A 14678-nucleotide genomic window follows, 5' to 3' on the forward strand; every position below is an offset into this window, starting at 1 on the left:
TGGAAGATAATTCAGCTGAATCTTCTCACAGAGGTTTTTCATGCTTGATTTTTTTCCCTGCAGATTTATTAGTTTGACGTGATTGAAACCCAGAGACGTGTGTACCACCTGAGAAAATATTGATCTCTCATAGTAACATCATTATCACCAATGTTAAAATACAGTGGTGTAAACAGACTGAGCAAAGTCAACTACAGGTTTTTCACAGGAGGCAGATTTATTCCCAATAAGATAATTTGCTGCTCGTCCTCTCGTCCTCTCACATATACTTCACACACTGGTATAGTGAAATTACATTAAGATGGAGTGAGAGATGTTTGGTTACTTGTTTCATTTTCTATGCATTCCTCAGCTCCACTCTCATCATATATATCACACATTTCTGTACCACCAGAGGTATGTACCACAAACATGTTCTCAAACATGTACCATAGTTTGAGAACTATGGCCATAGACTTTATACTCTTTATTCTTTGTAATTGTGTATTGTATGTTTTGGGTAACATCTACTGCACGTCTGTCCGTCCAGGGAGTGGATCCCTCACCTGTGGTTCTCCCTAAGGTTTCTACCCTTTTCCCTGTTACAAGGGTTTTTACCCTGGTAGTTTTTCCTTACCCTGGTCGAAGGTCTAAGGACATAGGATGTTACCAACCCTGTGAAGTCCCGTGAGACAAACTATGTTTTGTAAACTGTGGGCTATACAAATAAAGATTGATTGATTGATTGATTGATTGACACACACTGCTCACCCTGTTGAGTTGCTCCAGTAGTCTATGGTTCTGTTCAGAGAGCTCACTGATGGCCTTGGTCTTGTCCCGGTCAGCCTCCCTCAGTTGGACCTGGTGTCGCTCCAGCTCACCCTGCAGTTGCTGGACGTCTGTCTCCAGCTCGGCCACGCGACCCTCCCATTCCCCCTCTCGACTTTCCAGACGCCGGCGCAGCTCGTGCTTCTCCTGCTCCAAGTGCTGCAGGGAGACAGTGAGTGACAGAGAGAGAGGGTAAAGTCAAAGCCTGATTTATTTGGATTAGATTTTTTTTCCAGTCTTGTCCTAGTTTTACAGAATACAAAACTCAAATGACTGAGATTATGCCAATGACTATGATTATTATTATGGTTTAGTCCAGGGCTGAAGCAGCTGACATCTGTGTGTCCAGTGTTTTCATGTCCAGACAAAAGGGAGGGATCAAAGAGATTCAAAACAAGACCACTGAACAACACGAGCTGCCATTATACGACAAGATAAGAGGAACTGTGACAAGAGGCAGCTTATTCCTCCTCCTGAGCTGCAACACCAGGGTGAAAATGGATCAAAGCATTGAGCAGATGTACAGTTGATAAAGTAATGACCCTGGATGTCCGCAGGATTAGTCTTTGTCTCTCTCAGGCCACGTGTTGCCCTGTGGCATAAGAACAACAGCTCAGCTCTATAGCTTTTATTCATTATTATTAGTAAATATGATGTCAACTAATTTGAAAAACACTTTACTGTTTTTGGCCATATTATTTGTACATTATTAACATAACATGGTTTATTGCTGCTGGTCAGTGGTATGTGAGCTACCAAGTATCTTATCTTGAATGTAAATATGATTCATATTGAAGGAGAAAAAACATCCAGATGCTTGGTTTGTGCAAAAATCTTTAAATCTAATCCAAAAAGCAGAGCTGACCTGTTTTTGGATTCACACTTTAGGGAACACTGCAACCACAGGAACTTAACTAGGATTTTGACATGAATGTCTTGTTATGAATAAACTACAGTGGATTGTAAGTTCTGTGTTGTATGATATGATTGTTGTTGGCTACTATTTACATCTTATTAATCTCTGCTCTAAGGCTGCAGCTAAGGATTGTTTTCAAAATCAATTAATCTGTCGATTAATCAATTAGTTGTAAAGTTGTTTTCAAATGTCTTGTTTTGTCCACAAGCAAACATTATTCATTATTTAATTATTTTCTTTGTCATATGGAGCAAAAAAACAGAAATTATTCACATTTAAGAAGCTGAACAATCAAATAATTTGTTTGAATTGTTAAAAAGAGCACTCAAATTGATTAATTGATTATCAGAATAGTTGGAGCCCTAATATTCTCATTGACACACTGTCTCTTTAATATGTATTTTTGTAATTACTTCATTTCTCCTGAGATGTTCAGTCACACTGGCACATTAGGGCTAATCAAGTGAGGTGCTTTAACCTCTGTGCTACAGCAACCTCTCACTGCCTTTTTATTCCCTGAAGGTCTTTGGCCAGTCATTCATCATTTTTCAGAACTGGAGTTTGTACACTAGGCGAGTTGTAAATAGGGAATGGATGGATTTAACTTTTTTTGTCTGTCCGTTCATTTCCAGTACTGACATCAGCTATTATATCAACAACTCTGCTGTTAATAAGAATCTTTTTATGTCTTCTATGTTTAGTGAAGCATATTTATGGTTCACATGTGCGATCAGATTTTTATTTTATTTTTTTAAACCACAATATCTGATTTTAGCTATGTCCTTGCTTAATACTGAAACAGTATCATGAGTACTGAGACACTGAGATTCCCCCTGTTTTTGGATCAAAATGACTCACAGCTATAGTTCCCAGCTCATAACACATTGGGTGCAATAATACACTGCCATAAAGAGAGGAATCATAAAGAAACCCCAGTTGTACAGTGCTGTGTAAAAGTCTAGGTTCACATGGTTTGTTGTTTCACCAACACAATAATGACCTTACAATGTAATTATTTCTCAATAACGTTATGGGTACACATCCAGAAGAGATGGGAAGCATGGATGCAGTTTAATTTTAGTTAAGTGTCAAGTATGTTTCCTGTGACTGACACTTGAATAATAGCACAACCCTGTCTCTCTTAAACCTGGAGAGGAAGAGTTATCATGTTATTGTTCTTCTATTTCATGCCATAAATATCTGCTCTATTAAAACAACAGTGTTGAAAGGCCCCTCAAAATATAATGCATTATTATTATTATTATTATTATTATTATTTAGTTAAACTCATTGACCCTAACCCTTACATATGAGACCTACAGTTACATCGTTCCAATCCTAGTTAATCTGACAGACATAAAAACAAAGCTTGTGGTGCCCTGACACTTTTACACTTTATGTGGTAGTTTGAATGTGAGGCTCCTCATCTTACAGTTGTTCTCATCTTCTAGAGTTTGCCATGGCCTGAACTTGGCAGTTGTATTAAGGCACGTTGAGGCCAAATCAGAAAGAGGATTATAGTAGCAATAAAACTTAATTACATGATATTATCTTTTCTTACTTTACCTCTAATTTCTCGTTGAGGTCCTTGTGCATTTTCTCATATTGCTTGGTCAAGTCTTGGTTTCTCTCCAGCAGCGCTTTGCCGAGTTTAGCAGCCAAAACCAAGTCTCGTTCTTTCTGACGGAAGAGCGACAATAAGTCTGCGTTATGCCCTGCGACAAGCGTCTCTGTGTCCGGCGACGGCTCCCTCTGACCGTCGTCGTCGCACCTCTCGCCGGTAAGCATGGACAGTTCCTCCTCCAAGGCCATACCGAGGCCTCCGGAACCGGCGTGCCGCAGCGGGTGAGCCTGGAAACCACCGCCGGGCTCGTGAGCGCCGGGGCTGGGCCGCGGCTCCATGCAGTCGCTGTCCAGCTCCAGTGGTGCTGAAACCGCGGCAGACGTCTGCAGGTCGAGGCAGGAGGCAGACATGCAGCCAACAGAGAAGAGCAGACGGGGTTTACTCCGAATGAACCCACCTTGCTCTGACTGGGATGGGCTGGCCGGACCGGCTTCTCACCGACAATCCGTCCATCATTGTGTAAATTCAGAGCTGGATCCTGTTAGACTGTAACGGTCCCTCTCTCCTGGATCAACCTCCCAGACTGACTCTGATTGAATCGAAGCAAACACCGCCTTTCTAGCAGCCGACCCTTTATTACTGGACACACGCTGTAGACATATGTGACGTTTATCTTCTTATCTTATCCTGGTATGAACCGCCTGCATGAGCTCAGCTCGGTCGGTCGGTCAGGGTCCACCCCGTTTAGGAGTCCCGGTTCCCCCATAATGACTGGCCTTTTACACCGCGGCGGCATTTGCCAGTCAAACAGATGAGCGCGATCCCGATGCCTTCTTCTCAACCTCTTTCCCTTCTTGAGCGCGCACTCCAGCCACGGCGTTGTGACGCCAGCTTGCAACCTGTTACAATCGAGCCGCTCATTGGCTGAAAACGATAGCGCCACATTTTGCTTCATTAAAAACGACTGAAAACAAAATAGTACCTCGTCAAAATAAAATTTTACATTACATTACAGTAATGTGCCACGATGTCTTCTGCACACAACACTGAGCGACTCCATCCCCGTTATAGTCAGTTATGATTGTAAGAGTCTTGTTGACTCTATGGAAATTATAAATGACGAATGAAGCCAGTTATGTGTCTAATTGTGTTTGGAACGTTAACGTTAGCTTTACAAATATTTGCTGATTAATCACTGTCTAGCTCTTTATTTGTCGAGACCAAAAAAAACCCAACCCAAATTAATTCATTCATCTATTTATTTATTTATTTATTTATTCATTCATTCAATATAATATAAGCATTAATTTGGTCTTAAGTTTCTGTGCTTATGTACTTGGTCCTGTTTCTTTGAGTTCAGAATGTCTATCATATACAAAATGCAGGTGTTATTCTTGCGTGAACTGTAAAATGGAGTTTCAATAAAGCTTTAAAAACATACAATATACATATATAATATGAAGAACAATATATAATAGTATATGTATATAAATGTACATATACATATACATACATACAATATACAGCCCCCTACAGCTATTGTATGCTTATTTATTTTGCACAATAAATATGTTTGATATCCACATCTGCTGCGACAAGTATGAAAAATGAAGACCTCTGCTGTTAGGCAAAGTGAAAGACATATACTGGATATCTATATACACATACTGTATATATATATATATATATATATATACATACACATACATATATATATACACACATATATAATATGCCGTTTTCTTGTGGCTTGTGAGCGGCCTTTCATTTTGTCACATTGACGGACTGATTGAATGCTTGCCGCCCGCAAAGGCAACCTTTGCATGGACTGCATCTACACCACCTACACAACTACACCTGGTGTCAGATGTCCAGGGAGATGAGGAGAAAAAACATCCAGGTTGCTCTGGTCGGCACCAAAAGAACATGATCTCCAGAAAAGACCTGAGATCAGAAGACTGGTCATGTGCGTCAATGAACCACAAGCGTGTGTGCAAATGATTCAGGTAAATTTCACATTTTACTCTTTTTAAAATCTAAACTTAAATAATTTATTTAGAAAGGCTTTTAAAACCTGGAAGCACTGTGACACTTTCCTTCTGGACATTTTCTCATATTATTGTACGTTTTATTATAATTTGGTGTTAAGTGAAAACACTTTGGATACATTGTCGGTGTTGTAAAGGCTATATAAGTAGACATCGACTGACTGATTTAAAATAATCACTTAATCATTAGAAGGTGATAGCACTGATGACATAGTGACACATTTTTGTTTTGTGAAGTTTAATGACCTATAATATCATTATTGTCACAGGTTCAAATTGCAGATATGTTCATTTCTTTTCCTCATTTCAGGTTAAACAAACTTTTTTTGTTTTTGCTAAAGCTGGCCCCGCCCTCAGTGCTACAAGCTGACACCGTGGACGAAACTGCAGGTCCAGCAACACACACAAAAAACAATACAGTCAGTCATTTCAGTTGTGTTTAATGCATATAACTTGGATTACAACTTTAAAAATCAACACTGTCTAACATCAATGTCTACTTAATCGAATGCAAAGTCAAGTGAATTCATGACAGAAAAACAACCAAGAGAAAGAGTCAAGATTGAAGAAGCGACGAGCGCTGCTCTACGTTAGTCATGCTCACTGATGTGATGAACGGAGGAGGCTGTACTGGCTCCAGAGAAACCAAACCAAGAAGTGACAACCTCTGACGATACGAGACTTCATAGCACTGCACAGAAACAGGACATCTGTACCATAATCAGCAGCAGCAGAGAAAGCTGAGGCCCGACTGTGAGGCAGAGCTGCATGTTTCTTCTTAGGTTTGCCAAAAAACAAAACAAGGAACACTTGGAGCAAAACATTGCTTAATTATTGTTTTACAAAGTATGGCTGATGACGACTGTCAGTAAAGAAATCAAATGCAGTAATATATCAAAGGCTGTTCATTCAGCAGGACCATACATTTGATCCAAAGACAGAAGACTGGTCATGTAACAAGAATAAGTTTTTAAACTCCTGTTCAAATCCAATCTCATGTGCAAAGTGTCGCTTCCTCAGAGTTTCTCTTCACGGTTTGCGTCAGTTTGATCCTCTGAACTGTGGTCATTCACATTCTGATTCAATCCTCAGAGACGTTTCTTTTCCACAGACCTCATTATTTTCCCTGAAACATCTTCAGATACTCATTGTTTTTTAAAAATATAGACATGGCATCTTCACCAGCCGACTGTTCCCTTTATCTATAAAAACTCACACAGCGATATATATATTTACACCTCTGACTATACTTTATAAAGTAGCTTCTCCTGATCTGTAGCGTTCCTGCCACCAAATCTACCCAAAACATTACTCAGGAAAACGGGGGATTGTCGCAGGAGACGTGTCCCAGTGCAGGTATATGTGTTGTGATGTGGAAGTGAGACTGCACTATGTACAAGCAATGAAGCTGACAGTCAGCCTCAGTGTGTGTGGATGTGTGTGTGTGTGGATCAAGTGTCTTCACTGGTTTCTCTTCGGTCTGGAGCAGAACTGGGTTCACACTGACGACTGATCCCACACCTGCAAGACAACAGCAGGGACATAACTGTAATGATGCTTTAATCATTTCAACACAAGATACTCTCATATTGTGACATTATTACTAATATAGTCACAGGCACATGATCATCTTAAGGTCCAGTATGTAATGCTGCTTTTCAACTACATGGTCCTGCCATGGCTCACCTCAGCTCAACTCTACACGGGACGGTTGGTTTTCATTACAATATAATTCCTCAACGTTGGAGGAGTCATCACAGCACGGCTGCATGAAACTGCTAGTGACTTGTAAAACAGTTGTTTTTGTTGTACTGAATCATTAGAATCAGTGAATTAAAAAAAAAAAAAAAAAAAGATTTGATCTTCCTCCATGACTGGATCACAGACTCCGTCTGACAGTCACTGGACTGAAATACAGCAGCAGGGGTTTGTGATGAGGCTCACCGCTTGTGATAACAAGATTTCAGCAGTGCTGTCGCCAAATATAGACTCCTCTGTTTTTAAATGAATTTAAACCCGACGCGTTTTCACTGACCGGGAGAGAGCAACTGTGCCGGGGAACAAACATCAGTGTCCGGGGCCGGGCTAACCTTGAGGGCTAATGACTCTGAAATGTCCTTTACGTACATGTTTTTAATTTTTTTTTGTAACAAAATTATTTTTTTCATACTTGGCTTGGTGGGCCAGTGAGTAAACGGCAGGCCAGTGCCGACCAGGCCCATTGCTGGCTACGTACATGCTTCAGATTGTGAAACACAAACTCTGCTTAAAGAGAAACACGACAGTCTCTGTAAATCATGGCTTATTCTAAAGCTATGAATACTAAATTATTTTTATTTTTAAGTCATTATACTTTATGCAAACATAATTATGTTTAGTGTAGTCAATTACGTAATATACCTAACTCCGTGTTACACAATAAACATTTAAAAAGCGTTAAAAAGGGCCGTACCCTAACCTTAACCATCGCAACTTCAAACACAACTTCAAACACTAACCCTTGACCAAAACCCATTCCTAATCATTAACCCTGAAAAAGGACTTTAAAGTTTTGGGGACCAGACAAAATGTCCCCTCAGAGATAGGCTTTAATGTTTTATTTGATAATTAACTACATAACTTAACTTAATGTTTTACTTGCATAACCTTATGTCCAACATTGTAAACAATAACAAACCTTAAAAAGAGAAAAAATGAACACTTCATATGAACTCGAAATCATTATTTGTGTATGAAATTAAATTACAAAGACAAAAACTAAGCACATTTTCATGACAATTTTAGTTATTTCAATTCAGTTTCAGTTAGTTATCGTTTTTACTAGTTTTTATTTTATTTCAGTTAACGAAAATGTTTTTTTTATTTTAGTTTTCATTATTTTGTTAACTATAATAACCTTGGTAGCCACACACGAGAAAGTGTTTGTACAGAACTTTTGCCACACATTGTAAATGGTCACCACTCCAGCACCACGGCGCCCCCTGCAGTACCTTATTTACAGGGGCGAGCTGTGTTCGGACAGAGCCAGCATGGAGGCGGCTGCTGTCCCCGAATCTCCCAGGTGACCTCTCCCTGCGACTGTCCAGCACTCTGCCGGGCGACTTCTCTCTGTCCAGTGGTCGGGCGGGAGATTTTTCCCGTCTGAATTCAGTGCGACCCTCTCTGTAACGATGCGGAGTGCTTGGCTCTCGATGCAGACCATCATGGCTCCCGGGGCCAGAGGTCAAGCGTTTGGTGATGTGCTCAGTATAGGTGGGGGGGCCTCGCTTCGTGGGGCTGCTGTAAAACATACAGCAGAGGACAGAGGACCAAGTCAGCACAACATGTGACAAGTAAGACTTTTTATATTTTGACAGCAGATGGTGTTGTAGTCAAACATTCCCAGTTTTTCAGGGAGAATAAGGTGTGATAAATGATGCAGTTTATGTTCAGAAGTAAAACGATGTTTGAGTGAAACCAGTGGTTTTGTACTTGGTTATGGGTTTCAGCTGAGAGCTTGAGTTGTTGATACATTCATTTAAAGTTTTAAAGGGGACACATTATGCAAAACCAACTTTTTAATAATTTTAATACTTATATTTGGGATGTATGTCGTCCAAAATATGACAAAAAAGTCACATGCATTTAAAGAGACTCAAAACCGAGCGTTCTGAACATGGCTGTTTTGGCAGGGCATAGACATTTTCATTAGGACACCAGGGAACTAGGTTAACTTATAGAAATAGGATAAATTATGTGCATATTTTGTGTCTGTATGAAAGAGATTACCTGTTATAAAATGATAATAATCGCTGTTCCTGCTACAACAGTTAATGTGTTTGTAGTTGTTGAAGTGTTTTGAGTTTGTCATTCACAGTTTACTGTAACTTTCATCTGTTTGCTCTCCTGAAGTGTTGAGGGTTGACAGAAGGAGCTCACCCTCGACTGGAGCCGCTCCTCGGCAGATCTCCAGACTCTCTGATCAGACTTCCTTTACAGCAGATGACCCGCAGTTTGTTCTGATAGGATGAGGCCAGGTAAATGGCCCCGGATGAGATAGCTGGGCCCAGGTAGCGAGGGCTGGGGATGTCCAGGTGAGCCAGCACTGTGGGACTAATGACAAAGACAGTGATGTGGAAAATACAGAGAACAACAACCAAAAAGTGTTGTATCTGTGTAAAGCGAACACCGCCGACGCCAGTGTAAAATCTGGTACAACTTCTGTGGTGTGTGTGTACATGTATTTACCGTGGTATGCAAAAAGTTGGGCACCCCGGTAAATAAATAATTGAAATTTCAGTTAAATATATCATATAGGAGACAAACACAGTGATATTTGAGTAGTGAAATAAATATAAATATAAATATGATTTACAGAAAGTGTGCAAAAATTATTTAAACAAAATTAGGCATGTGCATAAGTTTAGGCACCACAAAAGAAAAATGTTGTGCATCCTCCTTTTGCAGAAATAACAGCCTCTAAACACTTCCTATAGCTTCCACTTAGAGTCTGGATTCTGGCAGTATGGTATTTTGGAACATACTGCCAGTTTTTTATGGTAAACAAAACATCTTCAGTTCAGTCAGTGTTGATGGTTTCCGAGCATGGACAGTCCACTTTAAATCACACCACAAATTGTTATTAATATTCAGGTCTGGGGACTGAGATGGTCATTCCAGAATGTTGTATTTGTTCCTCTGCATGAATGCCTCAATAGAATCCATGCGACCCTCAACTTTAACAAGATTCCCAGTCCCTGCACTGGCCTCACAGACCCACAGCATGATGGAAGACTGTGACTGTTCTCACCATCCATACCCTCTGCTTATCTGAGATTTTTCTTGGTCTGCCACTTCTGGCCTTAACTAAAACTGTGCCTGTGGTCTTCACATTCCTCACAATGTTCCTCACAGTTGAAACTGAGAGCTTAAATCTCTGAGATAGCTTTCTGTATCCTTCCCCTAAACCATGATGTTGAACAATCACTGTTTTCAGGTCATTTGAGAGTTGTTTTGAGGCTGCCATGTTGCCACTTTTCAGAGAAGATGCAAAGAGGAGAAACATTTACAATTGGCCTCCTTAAATACCCTTTCTCATGATGGGAATCACCTGTGTATGGAGGTCAAGGGTCACTGAGGTTACCAAACCAATTTTCAGTTCCAATAATTAGTGCACATGCCTAATTTTAAATAAATAATTCTTGCACACTTTCTGTAAATCTAAATGATTTAATAAAAATGATATATTTAACTGAAATATCTTATCCAAACAACCAATGATTTATAAAGGAAAATCATGAAAATTTACAGGGCTGCCCAAACTTTTGCATACCACTGTATATCTTTGTTAAGTCCTAGTCATTCTTGTTTTCTTTTGAGTTTGTGAAGTTCCCGGGTGAACCAGGGAGCCGAATGAGTACAGGTGATGGTTTTGGTTTTCGGGGGGGGGGTTGTAGATGTTGACGAGGTCCATGGGGGTTGGATTTGGAGGAAAGGTGAGGCTGGAAAGAGTGTTTGATATACAGGTAGAGAGAGAGACTGGGCAGATGGATTTAAGGTTGCAAAAAGTGATTGTGCGTTCCTGTTTGGGTTGGGGGGCAGGAGTGTCAACTACAAGTGTGATGGCCAGATATGGAGAGGTCGGTGCTGGAGATATTGTGGATGCACAATAGAGGAGCAAACCAGGTCCAAGATATGTCCATGGTTGTGAGTGGGAAAGTTGATGTGTTGGGTGAAGCTGAGGCAGTTGATAAGGTCCAGAAAGTCCATGGCATTTTTACAGTCCATGGAGTCAATGTGGAAGTTAAAATCGTAGAGGAGTAAAACAGATGGTGAAAGTGAGGAGAGTGCGGTGATGAATTCAGAGAGTTCTGGTAGAAATTATGAGTTGGGCATCGTTGCCCTCTCCTCTGCTGGAGGTGGATGGTGACCATTGAAGATGCAGACGGTGGAACAGGATCAAGAAGCCAGCCCGCTTAGGCCCATCAAGATTCAAGGTCGGAGAAAGCCAACGTAGCCAGGCAGCTAGCTCAGGGAGCCACCACTGGCTAGCTAGCCTGCTCGAGTCGAAGGGTAACGGTCCTGGCCAGCAAGGGATAACCGCACAGAGACAGGGTTAGGGTTAGGCACCGAGAACCCAGACCTGCCCAGATCTCTACCCTCAACTGAGTGGGGATGGAAGACGTCCACTGTATGGGAGTAGGGTTGGTACGAAAGGAAGGCAGAGGGCCGAAGCAGCCACACCGGTACAGGTGGAGATCCGCCCGGGTTTACCTTCGACCAGGTTGTGGCGATGGATCCTGTGGTGGAGAAGTCCTTCGACACCGGCTGGTAAGTGTCCAAGCTAATGCACTGCACAGAACACTGAGAGGGGATCTGGAGCAGTAGCCTTGCACCACCATGGATGTTAGTTTGAGAAAGATAAAAAAAAAGTTTTAAAGTTTTTCAGAGAGAGAAGTGGCAGCCAAGCACGCCAGCATCTTCTCGTCTCAGGTCTCTGTGAGTGAATGAACGTTCATTCATTCACTCACTTAGAGTAAGGGTTAGAATAAGGTTTATGTTAGGGTTAAGGTTAGGCAATTAGTTGTGATAGTTAAAGTTAGGGCAAGGGGCTATTGAATGCATTATGTCTGTGATGTGTCCTCACTACGATATAAAAACAAGGTTGTGTGTGTCTCACCCCAAAGCAACATGTCCCTGAACCTCAATGACATCCAGAGAATTGAAATAGGTGACAAACAGGTAAGGTTCTCTGTAGGCTGCAAAGGAGAAATGATTTTTGGGATTACACGTCATCATTTGATGTAAAATAAAAAATAAATAAATAAAGAGTTATTAAAAAAAGTTTATGTACCAAAAGACAGAGGCAGACGGCTCCACTTAATTTCCTCAGTGCGGCTTCTTCGTCCATACCTGTCAACAAACACTCCAAACTCTGTTTAGAAGAAGAAGAAGAAGAAGCATAAATCTCATAATACTCTTGTTTATTCCCATTATCTTTCTAAAAAGTATTTAGAGACAAAATTTTACCCTTTTATTCTTTTTTTTTTAGCTTAAAGTAAGTCTTCATCGCTGACACGATACATGTGTATGTATGTGTGTGTAGATATATATATTTAGTGGCTTTTCAATCATATATCTACATACATACATACTACTCAACATAGCAGTACCATTTTCCACATGGTACTGTATATTTTTAGTAAAATAAATATCTAAGTCAACATTTAAAATATGAAACTAATAATAACAATAAATATATGCATTTATTAAAAGTATTCCACTTGATGTTCTATTAACTCTGTAGGTGGCAGTAATGAGGTTTAAGAGCTTTGCGCCACCCACCATTCAAACAGTAGAACAAGGAAGTGCGCTACTGTTCCAATCGCAATAATCCTACTTGTGTACTCCTGTACTTGACGACTATGTACTCCAGTTGTACTTCCCAAGTACATCCTTGCATACTTGAGTATTGAGAAACGGCTTGAATTATGTGGAGGAGCTGGCAGTGTTTTGGTAATTACTCAAACTTCCTCAGGGGAGCGACAGAAGCTACACACTGGCACTTTAAAAGGATATACTGTAACCGTACTACACTCAGAGCACTGTCCTGTCTCCACGGTGATGAGTGTATAGTACAGAGTCATCAGTTCAAACACACCATGAAAACACAGCAGGTATTCTTCCTTCTGCATGCCGCTGGCCACCTGCATGATGGCGATGGGGAAACTGTGAGATGAGGCAGCGAACACCGCCGACGCCAGTGACATGTCGTTCTTATCCAAGAACTCTGCAGGGGATGAAAACACAACACCTGGGTGAGACAGTGGGTCAGTTTCACGGGGAACAAGATTGTGTCGTCAGAGCTTTGATGCACAGGACACATAATAAATGCAGTGCCAGGACTGGAGTGGCACCTGCTGTGGTCTCCTGCTGCTGTAGACCATCTGTTTCAAGGCTTGACATGTTGACATTTCATAGAATGGTATTCTTCATACCTTGGTTGTAATGAGTGTTTATTTGAGTTACTGACTTCTTCTGGTCATTCTTATGTGACCTCTGACATCAACATCTGGATAAACACTGCATGGTTGTGCATGAAAATCCTAGTCGATCAGCATTTTCTGAAATACTCAGACCAACAACCATGTTACTGTCACATTTAGATCACTTTTCTTCTTTGAATTCTGATTCTGCTCAGTTTAAACTTCAGCAGGTCGCCTTGACCATGTCCACATAATGCATTAAGTAGCTGTCATGTGACCGGCTGATGAGATATTTGAGATAACAAGCATTAAGAAAGTATATGTTATATAATGAACACCTTCAGTTGTATCTCTCAAAGATGTGGGCAGCACAGAACATTCATATTTTTAAGACCTACCTTTTTAGTCTGGCTTTCAATCAAGGTTCTCTTAATATTGATTATTTTATTGTATATTATCATATATATTCATTTACTTTCTTAGTGTTTTTCCCCTTAATTGTAGTAACCTCAGTGTTTCCTCATTGATGATCATGTTTCCAGACAGTTTTGTCTCTTTCACTATCTCAACAGATATCATCTTATCCTCCACATGACGGTGCTAGATGTTAGAAGCAGTTGTTTACCTGTGCAACTTCACCCCAAGATGTCTAAATTCTACACACTGCTCCTTTTCTTGTATGTCATTTTTTTTTTCTTTTTAAATAAATCCAACAAATGATTGACATGTGTCCTTACCCTCAAGCACAAACTGCTTCATTTCAATCTCGTAGAACTTGTTGGTCCCGATGATAATGCTGTAGCTGGTCAGGTGGATGCAGCTGCATGGCTCCAGAGTTTCAATCTCCTGTCACATGAAATATTTGAACATTAGTTTTTTTTCTCTCTTGATGCAGTTTACAAAAATAGATTAACATTAAGCCAGTTTCCATTACGTGTGGGCAGTGGCCCTCTAGTGGGCCTCAGACATTGATATAAGATTGATATAAGAATTTACTAAAACAACTTAAACATACAGTCTTTGCTAATTTTTGAAAAGATATGTAAAATATGTCTAATTAAACATGACACCTGACTTACTCTGTTATAGCCACTTTGATGATTATACTGTACCTAAGCAAAACATACATTTTCTCAATTATAGCCATAATGGATTTCACAATTATTTTGGAAAGTATTAAAATAATGAGTATAAATTACTGTAGTAATTTGGATAAAAGATGTTCATTAATCTCTTTTTGACCCTGTCAAAGTTTGGAATTGGCTCTAAATTTGTCCGCTTGTTAAATTATTGTACGCTCAACCCCAGGCATCAGTGAAAACCAATGACATTACCTCCAGCTACTTTCCGCTTGGACGCTCTGCCCCCTGTGACTGCTG

The 14678-nt window shown here is 40.4% G+C and overlaps 2 protein-coding genes across 2 annotated transcripts in view; both read right to left on the reverse strand.

The window, feature by feature from the left end:
- Positions 1 to 3697, reverse strand: part of bicdl1 (BICD family like cargo adaptor 1) — a gene marked incomplete at both ends in the record, with an annotated part of 35028 nt that extends 31331 nt beyond the window's left edge. Inside the window, 2 exons of the mRNA XM_083887220.1 lie at positions 751 to 966; positions 3290 to 3697. Coding sequence (XP_083743346.1) covers positions 751 to 966; positions 3290 to 3697 — 624 coding nt within the window. The remainder of the gene's footprint in view (positions 1 to 750; positions 967 to 3289) is intronic.
- A 3135-nt stretch (positions 3698 to 6832) lies between these two features.
- The window catches only part of citb (citron rho-interacting serine/threonine kinase b), a gene marked incomplete at both ends in the record, with an annotated part of 91826 nt that continues 83980 nt past the window's right edge, over positions 6833 to 14678 (reverse strand). Inside the window, 7 exons of the mRNA XM_083886813.1 lie at positions 6833 to 6856; positions 8326 to 8614; positions 9254 to 9427; positions 11994 to 12072; positions 12168 to 12248; positions 12975 to 13103; positions 14037 to 14145. Of these exons, the coding sequence (XP_083742939.1) occupies positions 6833 to 6856; positions 8326 to 8614; positions 9254 to 9427; positions 11994 to 12072; positions 12168 to 12248; positions 12975 to 13103; positions 14037 to 14145 (885 nt within the window). The remainder of the gene's footprint in view (positions 6857 to 8325; positions 8615 to 9253; positions 9428 to 11993; positions 12073 to 12167; positions 12249 to 12974; positions 13104 to 14036; positions 14146 to 14678) is intronic.

Source organism: Microchirus variegatus, assembly GCF_963457635.1.
Source record: "Microchirus variegatus genome assembly, chromosome: 3".
Taxonomy (NCBI): domain Eukaryota; kingdom Metazoa; phylum Chordata; class Actinopteri; order Pleuronectiformes; family Soleidae; genus Microchirus; species Microchirus variegatus.